We start from the raw sequence: 14,807 nt of genomic DNA, 5'->3' as shown, positions 1-14,807 counted from the left end.
TTCCTCTTCTCCCTGGGAAGGAGCTGCCAGCACTGTATCTGCTTTAGGAACTGACACAGTGAGAGAACGCTTGGGCATTTTCAAAATAATAAGAGGATCAATGGAACAGGATTCAGCAGAACTCAGTGATGGCGGGCAAGTGACAGTCTCTCTGAGCCTTAGTTCTCTTGCCTGTGAAATGGAGTTGAAAGTGCCTTTCAGGCTTATTTTACAGAACTGTGTGACTTACATAAAACTAATACAAGGGATAGAACTTTGTGAAGTGAGGGCAGTCATCCTGGGAAGGGAGTGTTAGTGTTATCTCATGTGAATTCTGTTATGTAAATAGTACATTTTACATATATAATTAATATCAACAATATATATTAATATACATTAATATTGATAACGGCCCCTCTCAGCCCAGCCATTACCTGAAAACGTTTGAGCTTTCCTGTATTCGGTTTCTGGCCTGAAAAGACAAATTGGTGTTTCTGTCAGTCTTAATCATTGAGGAAAAAGCATTCAAGAGAAAAATTATTTTCATAGAAACATATGCATTACCTGCCTTCTAGCTTTTGCTTTATAACTAAAACCAAAAAAGAAAAAACACAGTAAGATACACTTTAGTGCACATATACAACCATTCAAAATTTTTTTAAAAAATTTTAACCTACCTTTGTAGGGTTGATATTTTTTCCATAGGAGGAGAAGAGACATGGATATAATCAAAAAGAGTGATATTCCAGTTATACTTGCTAAAGGGGACAATGATTTCCCTTTTTGTGCAAGTTTCTCTATTCCTAAATAAAAAGACAAATACATTTTTATTAAAGATCAATAATAAATTGATCCTAAATAAATAAATCCTAACTGGTACAGTACTGCAAATGTGTGTGTATATATATATATATATATATATATATATATATATATATATATATATATATATATGGGGGGGGGAGAGAGAGAGAGAGAGAGAGAGAGAGAGAGAGAAGTCTGAGTGAGACCAAACAGAAGGCAGGCACTTATTTTAGAATACATACTAAACTCTCTAAGGATATTTGTGATTGGAAATGTGGTGAGCTGTCCAGGATAATACCAATATGTTGTACTAGATGTAGCAAATAGCTCATATCATACTTTTCAATAGTGTTCACCAGCATTTAGCTTGGATCTGTTGGATCTCACTGTATAAAACATCCCCAGATGCTAGGTTGTTCTCTCTCTTTCCATCTCACTCTTTTAACATTCTTCAGGTATGTGGATTTTCTAGGGCAGTGGTATGTAGTTAAAGGTGTGAGAGGGGAGGTGTTCATTTCAAATAATTACTAATTTTTGACCAATAAAGAAATTTTAATCCCTAAAATAGAATGTGTGTATGATTGTCAATAAGACATTTAAAGCCCCACCTTTGACTACAATTCACTGTTTTGCAAGTCATTCCTTTTGTTAATATCTCTATATAAAATATAGTGCTAAAAGCTAACACTTGCTGAGTGCTTATAATACATCAGACTCTGTTCTAAGAGCACATGATACGTATTAACCCATGGAATGTTCACAACGTTATTAGGGAGGTAATATTATTATTATTATCCCCTTTTAGAGATGGGAATCTGAGGCTTGCCTGAGGTCACTCAGGTTGTAAGTGGCAGAGTCCAGATGTGCCCCCAGACTCTTGACACTTTGTGCTGCCTCACTTTGATGCTGTTTTGACAAAACTTACTAAGTATGGCAATGTTAACACCAGTTCCAGACTATAACATGCTTAGTCAGAGAGTTAATCTATAAAGTGGAAAGTTGTGTGGCCTTCAACAAAAGCAAGTAACAGATGTCTTCCATGTTATCATGTGAATCAGACATTGATGTGGAAATGAATGGTGGCAGTTGCCTGTCTCTGTCTAGTTTAATGTGGGAGTGAAAGTTATGGGATGTCACTTCCCTTCTGCCGTGGTGGAGAACAGCTTGGAGGATCTGGGTGTGGTGAAGAACATGGTGTGGACTCAACTCTGCAATAAATATCCAGCCTGCACCGTGTTGTCTTCCACCACAAAGCCTCTACTGAGGTCTCCAGCAGCCAAGATAAGGATGAAACTTTAATCTTTCCCTTCTTTCTTTGTGGACCTATATGTACTCTCTCAGCTTTTCTACCTACAATGCTTTCACTTTTTAATCTTCCCAGAATCTTTTCAGAATGTAGTGTAGATCATATATGTTAAACTCCAGTTAAAAGTCATGGAAATCATGCTATCTCCTCTAATTTTCCCATGTAATACTGTTCTTGTACTCCCTTTAAGTCCTTAAGAGTTTAAGCAGGTTGCTTTTCATCACCAAAAATCTTTACCATCTCAGATGGTATATTTATAAATTCCTGATATGCATTCAGAGAATTGTGTTCTTAAAATGTTCTTTTTATGGGATTACAATAGCTGTGTAATATTTATTGCTTTTAAACAGATTTTAAGGTAAAGTCCTTTTAGCTTTGGGTGGAAGAAATAAATGCAAGGTAGTATAAAATGGACTAGAATGGCAATTTATTGGTTCTGATCTAGACCAGAACATCACAAAACTTATTAGAAATGTTATTTTTCCTCCTTTTCTCTTGGTTAATAATTTGTAGGAAAAGTTATATTCTCCCACTGTTAGAATGCTGAGCTTTAGGTTTGTAACTACTTTAGCATTTGGGTGATCTCTGTGTGAGGTCTTAGCCTTTCTTCAGATACTGTGCTCCTACTTCACAGGTTTGTTCTCTCTAAAGAGCTGGGCAGCTTTGAATGAGCCACTTGACTCTAAGGGTCTGGATTTTCCCAGTAGTAAAAGGAGGAGGCCTGAATGATTGGTTTTTAAGTTCTTTTGTTGCTCAGATATTATATGACTTGAGGCAGCCAAAGAGTTTTACATGAAGTTTATGTAAATAGGACACTATACCCAATGGTATGCTAGTAACTGAGTATCAAAAAGAATTATATGCACACATATACATACAAAAGTTATAAATTTTACTGATATGAAGGATGTGTAGCCTAATTTAGAATAATAAAATATGCAGTACTCTTTATTGTTAATTCCATATATCTAATTGATTCTCATGGAATGCTTTTGTTGATTTTTGCTGAACTCTTGCATTTTCAACCTGTGGGTGATATTCAACTATGCTTTGAAACAATTATACTTCAAATAAATGCTTGGTTACTATCCAATTCAGCAAAGAGATAGTTTACATCATAGATGAACAAGTGTAGCTTCAACACGAACGCTGGCTGATATGTACTAAGATGAAAGTGAAACAACAATGACATTCATTGGAATTTCATTTAACAGTGATGTGAATGACTTCTTTGCTAAATAGGAAAATAGATTTTGAATACCGGGAGAACTCAATTTTTTTTCGCCATATGTAATGTGGCACTTTTAAATTTAATCTGTATTATCATCTCCATCTTTTAAATTTAATCTGTATTATCATCTCCATCACTTTCTTAAGTGTAACAATCAACAATTTCTCCATCACTTTCGTACGTGTAGACAATCTTATTAACTGAACAACATCCCCTGAGTTTTGAAAAGTATTTTCATTATTATTAAGTTCAAAATATTTTATAATATTCATTGTGATTTCTTATTTATCCTAGAGATTATTTAGAAGCATATTGTTTAATTTCCTCATGCCTGGGAGTTTTCTTTCTTGATTTTTTTAGTTGAATTCCACTCTATTTAGAATGCATACTCTGCTTGATATAAATCTTTTAAAATTTGTTGAGATTTAAAAAAAAATGACCATATATATAGGTGCATGCTTCTAAAGTATAAATTCAGAAGGACCCATACTCTGCTGTGGTTGTCAATAAGATAAAGGTAAATAGAATGGTCTCTTGAGACACAAGCAGTGATACAAAAGCAAAGTAATAAAGAAGAAAAAATTGTTAAGAAATACTAACTAATAAAATGGCATGATTTAAGACACAGCATATGATTTGGGCACCACTCTTATCAAGAGAATTCTCTTATTTCTTTATTTTAGATCCAATACTAAAATCAAAACTACACAATTTTCAGATATGCACAATTAAATGTATGTGCATTATATGTATATAAAACCAAATGTACATTTGTTTCCCATTTATTTGGTACAGATATATCATATCAGTAATAATGAAAATAATAAAGAAATTTAAAGTGTCATTTATAGGTACAGATAAAGAAACAGTTTCAGAGAAATGAAAATATTGGCCACAGTCAGTAAGTCCTAGAACTGGGACTGGAACATAGTTTTTTCCCTGACTGCAAATTTAATTTTTTGCTGTTGATTCATGGTCAAAGAATAGTTTTCTCCCAGGTTTTTCTTTTCTTTTTAAAAATAAATTTATATATTTTTATTTATTTTTGGCTGCGTTGGGTCTTTGTTGCTGCGTGCAGGCTTTCTTTAGTTGTGGAGAGCAGGGGCTACTCTTCATTGCTATGCACGGGCTTCTCATTGCGGCGGCTTCTCTTGTTGTGGAGCACAGGCTCCAGGTGCGAGGGCTTCAGTAGTTGTAGCACGCGGGCTCAGTAGTGGTGGCTCGTGGGCTCTAGAGTGCAGGGTCTGTAGTTGTGGCACACGGGCTTCGTTGCTCCGTGGCATGTGGGATCCTCCCGGACCAGGGCTTGAATCTGTGTCCCCAGCATTGGCAGGCGGATTCCTAACCACTGTGCCACCAGGGAAGCCCAAGAATGGTTTTCATAATTGGCAGGTAGCCCCCAATATATTCAGTTTTTCCTCCAACCTTTTCTAACACCAGATTTGATGTGCTCTGACTCTCTCATTTCTTGATAGCCAGACTGCCTTCACTAAGATTCAATATCCCTTAGTCCCTAAAAAAAAAATTCAATGCTAATTTATTCTAGTCCAGTTTCAACAATGAACTTTACAACGAAAAATATTATACTGTAGTGTCAGCTATTTTTTCCCCCTTAAACCTGAAAATATGCTAATAAGTATTATTTCAGAGTATTTCTCATTCTCATTCTTATGCTGAAGTTACACTATGGCATACATCAGCTCTTTGCCAGGCACTTCCATGATTCTGAGGCCTTGTAATAGGTTTAACATACAATGACTGGATGTCTCATACTATATAAGATACATCGCCTCCCCTCTCCATTTTTACCTTTTTGTCCCTTTTATTTTGTGTTTCCTAAAATGACTGAATTTGTACATTCTGTCCTACAGAGGATCCAACTCGTTCCCTTTACCATTATTTCTTTATTTCTTCAAACTCCTTCCTTATTGCCCTCTTTCCTCTCTCTCCCTTGGCCTCTGTTAGCCCTCCATCAGAGAACCACCCTGAGGTGACCAGCACCTGTCAGCTTAAAACCCTGGCTATGGCAAAGGCCAAGTGTCTTTTCCCTGGAGAATGAAGAATAGAGATAGTCCTTTTCTCAGAAACAAATGATCTTCCCTGTTGGGCCCCCTTCTCTTCTAGAGCATCCCGGCTCTCTATGCTCAGCACTGCTTCTCTCTACCAGAACACACAAGATTTACCAGGTCCAGCATTTGAAATTCACAAAATAAAAATGCCGGATATCTCTGGGATCAAATCAAGGGGCACAGTTGCCGTTGTGTCAGCTCTAGGCAAGTGTATTTTAGAGAGATGGATTTCTAGAACCCAACTTGAAAATAAGTCAGCAGGGAAATTCTGACCCTATTGCCACAAAGAATGTATAGGGATCCCAAGTGCAGTTCTGGATACTTGCAGGAGCCCCATTCTTCCTCCTTTCAGAGAGTTTTGTACTCTTTAGCACATAGCATGCCACTCTCCCCATTATTTAAACATGACTGACTCATTTACCAAAGCCCTAGTGCAAATGCTATTTGCCCCCTCCTTTGACAAACAAATAAAATGAAATAACATATTAAGTGCAAATATAGGCAAGAGGTGTGGTATCCATCGCAACCCTGCTGCTTGAGAGACTGCACCTAAAACAGGATAGCCGTATGCTCCAGTCAGCGTGTCTATTTCAAGATCAGAATGGAGTCCTGAGATCTCGCCCATCCAATCTGTTAGCTGATTACAGCCGCTGATTCATGTCCCTATGGAAATGAAGGTGCCCTACTGGGGAGGCACGCTATTTCCACACTCTACTATGGCCCCACCTGACAGACACCGTGGTTCTATGCTAGATGCTCATGGGATGTCACCTAACGTTTCAGGTTCTGGATGTCAGGGCTGCAGCTTATCTCAGTTGTTATATCCCGTGGTCCAAGGTGAACTACACCTCCTGGAGATCCTAACCAGAGAAATTTCTAGGTAGTTAGAAGAAATCAGTAAATTTATCTTTCTGCCTAGGAGTAGTGTCATTTTCCCATTCTTTTCTTTATGAAAAGATGTGCAATAGAAATAGATATGAAAAAATTATAGATTTTGCAGAATCATGTACAAAAATATTTCTACTATAGCTAAATCTCAAACTATGGCCATGTGGCTCTTGAGAACTCTAATAGTGTATACAGTGGAATGTTTTCATTAAATGTGAACATTTGCATTCTGATCATAAACATTTTCATTTTATACATATTGCATGTCACAATAGTGATTTAGGCCCAGTTAAATTTTAAAGTAGGGACACTTGCATTCAAGGAAGTCTTTAATTAAAGTAATAAAATCATTCTTTCTCCAAAATATGAATGCTAATTTATTACTTTAATTGCTATTCTTTCCTTGAAACTTATATGCTAGCTGTTACTTTTAGTTACAGATATTTCATAATTTCTCACTAGTATGAAATTATACACATGTCTGGACAAACCAGAGTATCTTTGTATATAGCATGAAGTTAGTTAAGATGATAAGAAAATACACACTATCTTGTACATATATGTGACATATCTTGTATATATGTGACATATCTTTTAGATATTGATATTCTCAGTTAAGAACATCCAGGGAGACAGTTTATACAGTGGTTAAAAAAAGGGTTTTGAATTTGGATACTATTTTATTACCAACTAGCTGTGTGAATTTGCCTATTTCCCCTGTTTTCTTTAGGATATCTCTACTAAGATACAGAAAGGTCAACTGATATCTCAAATTAGATGTGAATCATAGCCCACAGAGCTGGAAGGCACCATCTGCTCTAGTCTTACACAGGCAGGAAAACATAGAGCTAATTGTCACATTCTCCAGTCTTCCTCTCCCCAACTGAAAGTCCCTAACAAAACTTTTGATTATTTCCAGACTTTGTTATTTTATTTCCATATTTGTGACCCTGGAGTCATCTTTGACTCCTTTTCCCTTTGCCTCCCACTTCTTATTGTTGAGGCTTTTTGATTGGCCACATTCTTTGCCTCATTAAAAACAAATGTTCATCTATTCCTTATAACTGGACTCTGGTTATGCCAAACACAACTTGTTTTCGAAAATATCTCAGAGGCAGGTATCTTATCCCTCTAAATTATTTCAAATTTTCCACAGATATTAATATAGGTAGCTCATCAAAGTGGATGGTCAGTAAGTGCTCAATTGATAGTTACAAGAGATGTCCATTTTTTTCACTGTAGCTTGGTGTACCCTTAATCTGCATTGCAGAGATTAATTCATTTGGAAAGCTTTAAAAAAAATCAAATACTTAAAACACATCAATAGTACTCATTTTCTTTGCTATTTGCCGCTGTTTAAGATCTGTGGACATTTGGGGGCTGGAAAACAGCTCTAAAAGCCACAAAGAGGTTATGAATGTTGACAACATTGAATCCTTCTGAAAAATAAGCACCTGCTCTTCTTATTTACAATAATAACAAATGTCTGGTCTTTGTACTGGTCAAACAGGTTTTTTAGATTTTACAAAAGGTAATTATTTGATATTAAGACTGTAGCTGTCTTTGGACCTTGGTAATAAGATCTTAATCAAATATTGGGGGCTTCTGATACTATGACAATATCTTGGCTAAATATTAATGGAGAAAGTTTAGGTAGTAAGAAAGGCTTCACTGCAGTATACACCTACATAGTATAGCCATGTTTTCACTTGCAGTGAGCATGAGGAACAAGTCTATGGTAACATCCAGATTGCCACAAAGTTATTTTATATACTTAATTATGGTGTGTTTCAAAATTATGTTTCAGTTAACCACTGAGGTAAAAAGCTCATTAAATCATATTAAAGATTTAGTAAAATAGAAAGCAAAGAATGCTAGCTGTTTACATACATGCCTGCCATCCATATGAAGTTGTGAGCATCTTGTTAGCAGGAATTATTTTTTTTAAATGGCATTTTCAATGTTTACCCGAGTATTTGGCCCATAATAGGTGTTAAATAATGAATGAATGAGTGCCTGATTTATATAACCCTGAACACATACATGCTTTGGGGACCTATAAGGGAAATATGTTATTAACTACTGCCCAAGTGAAGCATAATTCAGGTAAAAATTCTAGAGCTGCATCATCCAATATGGTAGCCACTAGACATATGTGGCTATTTACATTTAAATTAAAGTTAATACAGATAAAATGAAATAAAAGCTTCAGTTCCTCAGTGGCATAAACCATATTTTAAGTGCTCTAAAGTCAAATGAGGCTAGGGACTACCATACTGGATAGAGCAGACATCAAATATTTCCTTCATTGCAGAAAGTTCCACTGGATATCACTCTTCTAGAGAGTGTGGTATTTTCTTCATATGATAAAAAACAAAATCTCACCATGCCAGTATGTAAATTCTAATGTACTGAAATGATTTTGCAAATATGAATACCCTCAACTTCATGGAGTCTTGGGAAGGCCCCACCTACCATATATTTATCAATCTGTAAATTTTTAATAGTCTTATCATTCTCAATGGCTCGTTAAGAGTTTTAAATTAAATTCAAAAGGCTATGGAGAAAAAAAAACCCACCTTAAACAAGTGGGTGTCACAGTTGTGCTTGCTAAATAATCAGATCCAAGATCCTAGCTGCCAGGTCCTGATCTGATACGTCTGAGGTATCTTAATGAAAATACATTATTAGACCTCCCCAGGTGATTTTGATGCACATGGCCCAAAGGCCAAGTACTGCAAAATTTGGCCTAAGAATTCCAAGGATTATATTCTTGCTTTATATATTAAAGAAACATGTACTGACTCTGTCTATGTAACAGGCCCTATTCTAGGTAGCAGGGCTGTAAAGACAGAGAAAGAGAAGACACCAATGCAGAAGGTATTAATGAGCGGCGCCTTTTGCAAACTTGTTCCTCTACCAATCATAGAAACCCTGACCACCACTTCCTGTCCAAGCCTGTCCCCAGGTTGTCCCCAGGTGGAATCTGGCTTGTCTTCGTCTGCATGCAAAGAAGAGTCTAAGAAGGACTTGACAGTAGCAGTAGCAGTAGTAGCAGTAGAGGACAGAGCAAAAGAAGAAGAAGGTGGAAGCAGAGGAGAAAGCAGAAGGGGAGGAGGAAGAGGAGGAGGAGGGGAGAAAAAGAGAGAAGGGAGAAGGAGAGAAGAGAATGGGCTTGAGAGATAGAAAGAAAGGAAACTCGATGACTGGATGTTAGGCAGGGCAATAAGCAAGAGAAAAAAGTCTGGGATGGGGTTTAGCTTTCTGGCTAAGGTTGGTAGATACTAAGACCATTCATTTAAACAGGGAATACAGAAAGAATGGCAATTTGGGGGAAAAGAAGATGTTTCATTTTTGATATATTGAAACAGTATGCTGCCTCTGGCACTTGAAAGTAGAGACATTTAGAAGGTAACTGGGAATACAGTTTTAGATCTTTAAAGATAAAGATTTGGGATGTACCAGTGTCACATGAAACCACGGGAGTGAATGAAATCATACAGAAGAATGAAATCATACTGTAGAGAGAAAAGAGAAGGCTCAGAAAGTTGGGAATTTGGTGGACATAAATATTTTAGGCAGTGATTCTTAACTACTTGGATTGATGACCTTTCTGAAAATCAGATGACTTCTAGAAAATGCCAAATTTCACAGACTTACAAAATTGTGTAGTTTCCAAGGTGTTGAGACCCCTAAGGTGAACACCCACAGATTTCAGATTTCAGGTTTTAAATGGTGAAAGAAGAAGGGAAGCCTGTGAAGGACAGTGAGAAGGGAGCCAGATAGGAAAACCAGATTTCATGGAGATGTATTCATCTGACCTAATGCAACAGTAGATATAAAACTTTTAAATGAATAACCTCTTCTCTTATATTCCTGTTTGTAAAATCAGGAAAGCAAGAATATACATTTAGAAGTAATTTATTTAATTCCCTTTTTCTTTATAGCCCCTCGGAGCTAGCAATTGAATTCTCTCTCCATTATTCTTTGGGTTTTCTTTCTTTGACTCTTAGAAACCATGGCTTAGTTAACTCAGGAAAGAGTTTCTTAGAGTATATGAACAATCCCACAATGATATTCTCTTCCACACAGGTATAAAATAGGAGTAGAGGAAGGCTATCGTGCATTTGTGTTTCATTGGGATCCCTGCCTTTTACATCACACTCACCTACAGAAGTGATGATGATGGTGAAATGAGTTTCGTCTCGCCTTCCAGTTACATTGTTGTAAGCACAGCACACATAGTCAGTTGTCTTCTGGGCTATTTTCTCAGATGCAACTTCCAAGCGAGGCCCGTGCTTAATGACATATGTGACATTGTCTGTCCTCCGGATCCAGGAGTAGGTGTTGGGAGGATAAGAATCAGCAGAACAATCAAACAAGATCGCTTCTCCAATATCCACAGTGAACACTTCTCCTACTTTTAGCCCTTTATCAGAATTAACTTGAAGTCCATAAGGTCCATCTACATTAATTGAAAAAAGAAATAAAGGGGTGACATAAATAATTACAACATAGTTTTTGAGTTTGGGAGAGCTTAGCAGCATTTTATTTTCCATGAAAGTCCTCATGTTAAACGTGGGCCGATAGATCTTCATTTAGACTCCCAGTAAATGATAAAGACCTAAAAGTGTTTTATTCTGGTATCCATGGAAATGGAAATAATTTGAGATGTGATTGAACTTATCTGAAATAGTGTAAGCCCTAAAACTTAGGATATAATTTTATAGACACTGTTATCATGATTGTGGTGCTAAGCTTTCGAGTCATGTATAGATAAATCTGCAATCTTGTTAGACAAATTCCATTTTTCTGAAACTGCAGTTGTACTTAAAAGCATTTAAAAAATAGATTATGGCCAATATTTTCTCTTTGACAACCTTTCTTTGAGTATTATCTACTTTTCTTCTAAGGGCTGGGACAGTTCATGCAAATATTTATGTTACACAGTTTCACGTGGAACATCACATGGAACAAAAATTTGTGTAAAAAGATATAGGAGTATTCCATACTTTCATGACATTTTAAGAGTTTAAAGAATTAAAAAAATTCCTCCCACAAGCTAAGCATAGATTCCATTTGGAAAAAATACATCTTCATTATCATCAACAAATATTCATTGATCATCAATAAACTACTTAATCATGGATATCCCCTGGTATTTTTCCTTACACTGCAATGTTCCCGTAGCAGCTTGCTATTTCTATGGCACAAGATTGCCTGCAGATAAAGACACATTTCCCACTGATTTCTTCAGAGAACATATAAAAAGAGATTTAAAAAATATGCCCCAGCTAGATAGGTCTCTCTCATTCATATATATCCTGACTTATATTCTAAAAACTTTAAGGTTTAGGCATTATTGTGCTCATTTTTCAGCTGACGATAACCAATATTTGTTGGATATTCACCATCTGAAGACACTTTAAGTACTTATGCAGACAACCACATTTAATCTTTAAAGCAACCGCATAAGGTAAATGTTATTATTCCCATTATAACGTGAAGGAAGAGATATTTAAAAAATTAATTTTCCCATGGTCACATAGCTATTAAATGGCAGCTCTGGGACTATAAAATATATGTATTTAATTATTCATATTACCTCTCCAAAAAAACTGTTAAGTGGTATAAACTTTCTATATCAAAATAATTTCTGGTTTTCTAACTGTATTATTTGTTCTACAATAAATTACTGTCTAATTATACATTAACTCTGTACTCAGTTAATCAAGTAATCAATCAAAAAATACTTGTTTGAGAGATACTGTTACATAATATATTTAATATGTGAGAGATAAAAAATGTGTAAGAGATAAAAAATGTGTAAGACACAGTTCCTATTCTCAAGGAATTTATAAACTGGATAAGGCTATGGATGGATTGCTCATAAATAACCTAATCTCAAAGGTGCTGATTTAAAAAAAAGTAACGACTGTTCATCTCTCATTGTGTGGAATAATATAATGTAGTGATTAGACAGTAGGATAATGAGGTTAAATCCCGATTTTGTCAATGATTAGTAAAGTGTTCTTCAAAAGTCATTTAAACTTCTGGGGTCTCACTTTCCTCACCATTACTATAAAAAGATTGATTAGATGACTGGTTGCCAATTGTGCTACCTTTGAAACACCATGATTCATGCCATGCTAAAGTTATTTTGGATACTGGCAAGCCAACCCCAAATTTGCAGATTCCCAGAATGGTTCTCCATTATGTCAGCATATTCTGACCAATCTACCATTGGAGAGACAAATTTCCCAAGATACAACAGAAACTGAAGGTGCAAAACAATAAATTATATTTAGCTAGAGGACATACACTTTACACATATTTACTTCCTAAAGACACAGAGGCATCTGAAGGAACCCTGTAGATTTATACTAATATGTATACATGAGATGATCCTGCTTTCAGAAAGCAAACATAGAAGTACCTTCAAATTCGAAGTAATCAGGAACTGGAGATGGAGCATTAAAGTGAAGAGAAATGAATGCCCCTTTCCTGTGACTGAACTAGAACGCTGTCATACTGTTTTCTCATTTCAGGCTGTGATACGGTCTCGGGGAAAACCTCTGCTTTAGAACTGTTTGTTGTAAAATAAAACACTCTTATTCTGAATTCCACTGAATAATATTGTGTAATGGGAATGAAAAGTTGTTTTCACTCATTCAACCAAAATCAATATTGAGATGCTACTGTGTGTGCATGATACTGTTCTAGGCATTGTGAGGAGACCTGAGGTGTCGTATACTGGTTCCTGTTGCTATTATCTCAGACCCAGTGCAGCAGCAGGGTTCCCTCAAGTTGTCAGCATTGATAGAACATTAGGGAAGCAAAGGCCACCGACTGGTGGGCACTGGTTATGGTTCCCATAGTAGGAAACCAATGGGAGGAATCAACAGAGGTTTAGAGCAGCAAAAGCCCCGAGTCTGTCACAAAGGTTAAAGTCTGAGAGCAGAGAGGCAGGCTTGAAAAGGAAGAGAAGTGTGGTCATTCAGTATTTTCTGTCTTCCCACTTGTTTTCAGGGTTTATAGAATGTGAGTATAAAAACAAATTGTTTGACAATTTAACACACATAAAAATGAGAAATACTGCTTTCAAAGTGTGCTGACATTACTCAAAACTTTTTTGGGAACTTCCCATTTGGGATTGCTTTAGGACCTTGCAACATAATGGAATATTCTCAAAAGTAGTAATTCTTCCATTTTGGAGAGTGGGTTCCATTTGCAGAGAAAGCCCACAGTAATTTAGAGCCAAGGCTGGTGAATAAGGTTGATTATCTAATTTAATGATCACTCTAGTTTAAAATAAAACATGTTTTTAAAGAAAGGAATCTGATTGTCTTAGTTCCTCTTCCCTATACTCATGTTTATTTTGATTTTGCTACTTCCTCATTTATTGGGTTTCACGATTGGCATAATATTTTCTCTCCTGTCTGCTTAATTATATGCTATATGTGGCTCTTCGGAGTCAGCATCAAATATCTCAAACTCCCCCAGCCACCACACAAGCACCTCTTCCAGTTCCTGGAACCTAACACCTTGAAGAATTTAAGTTCCTTGCTTCTGACATGATTTCTTAAAATGTAGCATATTTTATCTGATTTTATAAGAAATACATGTTCACTGCAGAAAATCATAAAATTCCAGAGAAGGATGAAGATGAAAACTCACTTGTTTTCATCTCAGAGAATGAATATCCATATTTCAGTATATGATCTTTAAGCCTTTTTTCTCTACCTCTCCCTCTCCCTCCCTCTCTCTCTCTCTCTCTCTCACACACACACACACAGATTGATCTATCATCTATCTACTTATCATCTATCTATCATCTGTCATCTATCTATCTGTCTATCACACTCTACCTACAGCTTACAATATATTTTCTTCTTCCTATACTATGATGTTATTTCCTTCTCATTAGCACATCAGGCTGACCATCCTTTACTTTGAAGTGCAGTCTAGTATATTATTCATGGGAATGAGCAATCCAATTGAAGACATTTGGAGTGATTCAACCAGTGTGGCCTCTGACATTGAAGATGAAAGCAGAAGGATAATTCTATTTTGACTGTGGTTCAGTTTCTTGCCCTTGGCAGAGAACTTCCAATAGAAGTGAACCCCTTGCCTCAGGAATGGCTGTTTACTGAGTGACTTGTAAAATACATATCATCTGTTCTCTTTAACAATTTATGGCTGGGCAGGAACAGTACCTAAATTTCCATCATGATGCTGCCTGCCACCCTGCTTGGGAGCAGATGGCAAGTATTTACTGTGAATGACCTTTTTTTCTTTAATTTTTATCACTTAGAGCACTTCCCTGCAGCAGTGCCATATGTTGCACACAAAATGCATCAGTTACTGGGTTATTATTTACAACAGAGCTGGAAGGCATACACATTTCATGAACTGCAAGTAGCTACTAGCCTGAATTACTGGCTTGACATAGTATTCCACCAAGGCCAATACCAGGTTATGACATCATAACCTCATAAATATCTAGTCACTCTTGATTTTGTTATACTTT

At 36.3% G+C, this 14,807-nt stretch overlaps 1 protein-coding gene across 7 annotated transcripts in view; it reads right to left on the bottom strand.

Moving 5' to 3' along the window:
- Window positions 1-14,807, bottom strand: part of HEPACAM2 (HEPACAM family member 2) — a 97,545-nt gene that overhangs the window by 56,852 nt on the left and 25,886 nt on the right. For 6 of the 7 annotated variants that reach the window (XR_011246600.1, XR_009520617.1, XM_069541014.1 and 3 more), the window contains 4 exons: window positions 10,446-10,742; window positions 657-782; window positions 544-568; window positions 414-451 (listed from right to left, as the gene is read on the bottom strand). Coding sequence is in view for 5 of the 7 variants with exons in the window: in XM_069541014.1 (XP_069397115.1) it covers window positions 414-451; window positions 544-568; window positions 657-782; window positions 10,446-10,742 (486 nt within the window). In the remaining 2 variants the exon portion in view is untranslated. The remainder of the gene's footprint in view (window positions 1-413; window positions 452-543; window positions 569-656; window positions 783-10,445; window positions 10,743-14,807) is intronic. The other variant, XM_060020526.1, reaches the window with a different exon arrangement.

The sequence above is a fragment of the Delphinus delphis genome, chromosome 9 (genome assembly GCF_949987515.2).
Source record: "Delphinus delphis chromosome 9, mDelDel1.2, whole genome shotgun sequence".
Lineage (NCBI taxonomy): Eukaryota > Metazoa > Chordata > Mammalia > Artiodactyla > Delphinidae > Delphinus > Delphinus delphis.
Note: the sequence above shows the minus strand (reverse complement) of the source record. Positions and strands in the feature narration are given on the sequence as shown.